Here is a 6,344-nt window from a genome sequence, read left to right as displayed (position 1 = left end):
AGGGAAGGGAAGGGAAGGGAAGGGAAGGGAAGGGAAGGGAAGGGAAGGGAAGGGAAGGGAAGGGAAGGGAAGGGAAGGGAAGGGAAGGGAAGGGAAGGGAAGGGAAGGGAAGGGAAGGGAAGGGAAGGGAAGGGAAGGGAAGGGAAGGGAAGGGAAGGGAAGGGAAGGGAAGGGAAGGAAAGGAAAGGAAAGGAAAGGAAAGGAAAGGAAAGGAAAGGAAAGGAAAGGAAAGGAAAGGAAAGGAAAGGAAAAGAAAGGGGAAGGGGAAAGGAAAGGAAAAGAAAGGGAAAGGGGAAGGGGGAAGGGGGAAGGGGGAAGGGGGAAGGGGGAAGGGGGAAGGGGGAAGGGGGAAGGGGGAAGGGGGAAGGGGGAAAGGGGAAGGGGGAAGGGGAAGGGGGAAAGGGGAAGGGGGAAAGGGGAAGGGGAAAGGAAAAGGAAAAGGAAAAGAAGGAAAAGGAAAAGGAAAAGGAAAAGGAAAAGGAAAAGGAAAAGGAAAAGGAAAAGGAAAAGGAAAAGGAAAAGGAAAAGGAAAAGGAAAAGGAAAAGGAAAAGGAAGGAAGAAAGAAAGAAAGAAAGAAAGAAAGGAAGAAAGAAAGAAAGAAAGAAAAAGAAATTAATCATGGCCTCCGTAACAAGGAAGATGCTGCTCAGCATAAGAGATAATGGCAATTATGATATCAGCCTAAAGCCCAGGAGAACAACAAGGACAAAAGGCCATGTGCACTGTAACCCTGGTCACTCTGAATGGAGTTATTGTAACATAGATGGCACTCATGGGACTGTAATTCAGAGGAGACAGCTGGCCATTAGACAATCACCCTATTTTGTCTAACTGGCAGGTCTGGGACTGGGCCCCAGGAGACATTGCATATGAAAATCAACAGCTCTTCTTGCTTTTGGGGCCCAAGGGTCATTACAAACCTGAGACTTCAGTCTGCACTGCATCTACAAACAAGACAGATACTATGACTATGTTCATGTTTTCTTGGGGGTGACAATGAGGCAGTTAATTCGACTACCTTGGTAGGAAAGGCAGTTTCTGAGACTGGCCAGATCTTCAGGTAAGATTGGAATACAGTGGAGGGTGGGGACAGAATCTACCCATGACTCATAGAACATGTCTTCATAGACACACACAAACACTGCATAAACTCTTTTCTTACTGCCATTCTTCCATTCTCTGGGTCTTCTGATAAGCATATGAGGGATCTAGCATAATATAACACTCCTAGGATCACCTGAGCTTTCAATTTTACTTTATATCAATCAAAATACTTGATATTCATAAGTTCCTTATTTGTCTAGCAGTTAACTGGCAAATAACTGAAATCTATACTATTTGTTATTGGTGTATGACAATTAAGTTACTTGGCAACTTGATGTGTGCTATTCATATGCCAAAAAATGAATGCTTTTCCATGTATTGTTCTGAGACTCACAACTACTCAAAGATGAAGAGCATAATGTAGGTGATTCCAATAATTCTCACTTAATATTACTACTTCACAAGCTATAAACCCAATGTTCAGGAAATAAAAATACAATAAAAATGAACACCCTCTTTTATTAAAATTATGAATTACTCCAATAATATTTTGCTGAGTACTTCCTATGTGCTAGATTTATTTAAAATAATTTAAAGTCATTATCAAATTTAATTGTTATAACATTCTATGATTCCACATTATTATCCGACTTAAGCAGATTTTTTTAAACAATATCAGAGATGTTAAATGATGCCATCAACATCTGTACACAGAGGAAAGAGTAGGGAAATTCTGTCACACTGCAAGAAACTAAATGTACATGACATTAGCACCAGCTGTTACTAAATGGTCATTTTTCCTTCCACACAGTTGAACAGAAATACTGAAAGTTCTCCTTTAGATTAGACCCTATGGTTCATGAAGAAACTTCAGATGACCCCAGCATTTGGGCTTCTCAACAGACTTCGCAAGTAAGGTTTTTATCTACATTTTGTGAATCAGAAAAGCAAAATTCAAAATGAGCAAATAACTCCCCAAACTTACAAGGCACATGAGGCACAGAAATGAAAGCTAATGAACTGAGGTTTCCCATTGCCTTGGGTCCCAGGCTCCCATTTCACCAGTGACTACTAATCCTGACAGTCTCACACACACACACACATTCACTCACTGAGAGACAGTCAGATAGACAGACAGCTTTTCATAGATGCAGTCTCTGTAATAAAAATACACTATAGAAAAGTTGTACATGCAAGTGAAAACAGAGATTCAGAGAATAAAACAGCCAAGGAGGTCAGACTGAGAATGAGGAGCACAGAGAGAATGAAATTTCTGATCACTAGAGCATCCATATCCTAGAGTGAAAGATGGTGGTGATGACATCCAGGATGATATGAATATGTTGCATCAATGACAATGATGTGCTTTTCAGGTTCACAACTGTTTTAACTCACAATATGGTGATAAGACACAAAGGGGATAAGCATGCCAGCATGCTAACTCCCAGCTAGCATCCCTGTGAGGAAATTATTCTCTTTCTGTCTTCCTGAAAATGCATATATAGAGAAAAGAAGTGGTGAAAGAGAGACAGGGGGGGGTCTGAGGGTAGAAGAAAGAAAAAGAACATTTGGTACTGTCTACTAAATTTTAGAAATAAATTACATTAAATGGACTGTAACCTATGAAAATGAGGTTGCAACTGTAATCTTGTGAGCCTTTATAAAGGAGCAAAGATTAAAGTGGTATAAATTCTGGTTTAGGGGCTAGAGTGGTGGCTCAGCAGTTAAGAGCACTGGAAGATCTTGCAAAGGACCTTGTTCAGTTCCTAGCAATTATGGAGCTGCCCTCCACTGTCTATGACTCCAGTTCCTGGATATCCAATGCCCTTTAGTGGTCTCTGTGACCAACAGTCATGTATGTGGCAAACATACATCCAAGCAGGTCAAACACTCATACACATGTACAGAGAGACAGAGAGAGAGAGAGAGAGAGAGAGAGAGAGAGAGAGAGAGAGAGAATTCAGTTTAGACTCATTTAAACAATCTTGGGGAGATCTTGCCATAATACAGCATAATACAATGATAGAGAAGCCAAATGACATCCAGACCAGATACTCCTAATAGTCATACATACTTACAAATTGAAAGTTATGAGTCATTGCCAGTGACCTCTCTAAAGTTCAGGGCAATATAAAATCTTTGGAATCATTGACCTTTACAAAAGCCAGTAAGTTTAACTACAAATCCTTGATAATTTATCTGCCTTAGAAGGAAACTTTAAAAAAATTCATACAGAAAAAGAAGTGGGGAAAGACAGGGGGACATCTGAGGGTAGAAGAAAGGAAAAGAACATTTGGTACTGTCTACTAAATTTTAGAAATAAATTGCATCAGAAGTGGATGCTCACAGTCAGCTATTGGATGGAACAAAGGGCCCCTAATGAAGAAGCTAGAGACAGTACCAAAGGAGCTAAAGGTGTCTGCAATACTATAGGAGGAACAATAATATGAACTAACCAGTACCCCCCCCCCAGAACTATGTTGCATATGTAGCAGATGGCCTAGTTGGCCATCAATGGGAGGAGAGGCCTTGGTCTTGCAAAGATCATATGCCGAAGTACAGGGGAATGCCAGGGGGAGTGGATGGGTTGGGGAGTAGAACAGAAGGAGGGCATAGGGGACTTTCAGGATAGCATTTGAAATGTAAATGAAGAAAATATCTAATAAAAAAAATAAAGGAGCCAAGTTTAAGGAGGTATAAATTCCGATTTAGGGGCTGGAGTGGTGGCTCAGCAATTAAGAGCAAAGGATGCTCTTGCAAAGAACATTTTTCAGTTCCTAACACGTATGGAGCAGCCCTCAGCTGTCTATGACTCCAGTTCCTGGGCATCCAATGCCCTATTCTGGCCTCTGTGGCCACCAGGCATACACGTGGTACTCATACATGCAAGCAGGCAGAACACTCATACACATACAGAGAGAAAGACAGAGACAGAGACAAAAAGACAAAGAGAGATAGAGAGATAGACAGAAAGAGAGAGACAGAGAGAGGGAGAATATATGAGAAAAAATCCAGTTTACACTCATTAAAACAATCTTAGGGAGAACATGCCACAATACAGTGATGGAGAAGCCAAATGACATCCTGACCAGATATTCCTAATAGTCATACATATTTACAAATTGAAAGCTATGAGTAGTAGTCATTGCCAGTGGCCTCTCTAAGGAGCAGGGCACAAGAAAAGTCTTTGCAATCATTGACCTTTATAAAAGCCAGTAAGTTTAACTACAAATCCTTGATAATTTATCTGCCTTAGAAGGAAACTAGAAACCAAACCATCATCTCTGACTTCCTCCTTATGGGCTTCTCTGACCACCCAGAGCAGCAGCCTCTCCTGTTCACACTCTTCTTGGGAATGTACCTGGTGACCTTATTGGGCAATCTGTTCATCATCCTGGCCATTGTCTCTGACCAGCATCTTCATACACCCATGTACTTCTTCCTAGCCAACCTGTCCTTCATTGATAACTGCTTAACCTGCACCATTGTCCCCAAAGTGCTGACTAACATCCAAACCCAACATCAAACCATCTCCCACACTGGGTGCCTTTTGCAAATGTATTTCTTCATGACAATGGCCATGCTTGATGACTTCCTATTAGCTGTGATGGCCTATGATCGCTATGTGGCCATCTGCCTTCCTCTACACTACACCACTATCATGTGTCCCCAAAGATGCCTGTTGCTGGTGGCCACATCCTGGCTCTGCTCCAACCTCTTGGCCTTATCACACATACTCCAGATGGCTCAAGTCTCCTTCTGTGGCTCCCATTCCATTCCACACTTTTTCTGTGATCTTCTCCCACTCCTCAAGCTTGCCTGCTCAGACACCCATACCTTACAGCTCATAATGTTTGCAGAATCTGCTCTCTCAGGTGTGGTCCCTCTCACTTGTGTCCTAGTCTCTTATGCCCATATCATGAACACCATCCTCAAGATCCCATCTTCTGGGGGGAAGCATAAAGTGTTCTCTACCTGTGGTTCACATCTGACAGTGGTCACTCTGTTCTATGGAGCTCTCTTTCTAGTGTATTTCCAGCCATCATCCTCCTACTCTGCAAACACTGGAATAGTGGCTTCCGTTGTTTATACAATGGTCACCCCCATGCTCAATCCTTTTATCTACAGCTTAAGGAACAAAGACATGAAGGGAGCTTTGTGGAAACTGTTTGGCTTGGGGAAACACTGTAATCTGTAAATGACACTTCAGAGTCAAAGCCCATGTATTTTTAATTATAATTTTTGAAGAACTCAAATTCAATGCAAAAAATGAATGCTCAGCATCTCGAATATGTTTGACCAGTGTAGAATGCCTGGCATGGCAGGACTGGACTAGAACTCATGAATTGAGCAAAGAGTGATGGCCAAGAGAGAAGGAGGGGATAGAAATTTCCATGGGACTTCAAGACAGAAATGATGAAAGACAAATGCAAACAGATAAAGAAGACATTATTCAGCGTTACTTAATGCTTTTAGTAATAATGACATTTTAACCTGAGCTCATTGAATGTCAGGAAGTTTTTTCAGGGCTGGGTTAAGTGGAAGAACATGTTTTTAATTAACTTTACAAAAAAAAAAAGAAAAAAAAGAATTCTATTGACTGGATGAAGACACTGCAACTGGGAACATTGTGCATGAAACTTGGGACTCTGCCTACCTCAGAGCCATAGAGGTGCCTTCCATCAAGTTTGCCATTCACATATTAAACTATTGAGTGCTGTGTCCTCAGGAAAGGAATTGCTGGTCTGTTTGAGATCTTTTGAATAGAAGCCAGAAAACTATTTATAAACACATTTTTTGGGTTTTGGTCTTTATTCTTTCTGTTTTCTGAAACAAGATCTTTCTTGAAAACTGGGGTTTCCTGGCACTTGCTATGTATCTGAGGCTGACCTCAAACTTATGATCCTTCTACTTCAGTCCTTGAGTGCTGGAGTTACGGGTATGCATCACAAACACCATAATACAAGTGATTCTGAATAAAAGTAGCTACCAGATGCTCATATATTTGAATACTTTGCTACCAAGAAGTAGAACTCCTTGGTAGGGTTATAGTGGTTAGAAAGGGTCCCTTCCAGTCCCGCCAGCACCAGGGTAGCTAGAGCAAGAGTTGGCTGACACCCGCAAGCTACCCACAAGACCCGCCACGGGATCTTAAGACCTCTGGTGAGTGGAACACAGCTGCTGATCCAATCCAATCGTGCAGGATTTGAGACTGCATTAATTAGGGAAGCAGATAATCTGGCCTGATCAGGGGCACAAGTCCCTTCTGGTCCAACCAGCACAGGGGTAGCTTGGGCGC

General features: G+C 41.8%; 1 protein-coding gene across 1 annotated transcript; it reads left to right on the top strand.

The window, feature by feature from the left end:
- The first annotated feature begins 4,343 nt into the window (after positions 1-4,343).
- Positions 4,344-5,243, top strand: LOC147005936 (olfactory receptor 1G1-like). Its single transcript, XM_085834971.1, has one exon. It carries the CDS (start codon positions 4,344-4,346, stop codon positions 5,241-5,243), a length of 900 nt encoding a protein of 299 aa, XP_085691097.1.
- Positions 5,244-6,344: the final 1,101 nt, after the last annotated feature.

Source organism: Mus caroli, unplaced genomic scaffold (genome assembly GCF_978045245.1).
Source record: "Mus caroli unplaced genomic scaffold, Mus_caroli_1 scaffold_2, whole genome shotgun sequence".
In the NCBI taxonomy this organism is placed as follows: domain Eukaryota; kingdom Metazoa; phylum Chordata; class Mammalia; order Rodentia; family Muridae; genus Mus; species Mus caroli.
Note: the sequence above shows the minus strand (reverse complement) of the source record. Positions and strands in the feature narration are given on the sequence as shown.

Excerpts from the sequence above, each read along its gene's own strand:
- LOC147005936 (XM_085834971.1), top strand. The coding sequence starts at position 4,344 with ATGGGCTTCTCTGACCACCCAGAGCAGCAGCCTCTCCTGTTCACACTC.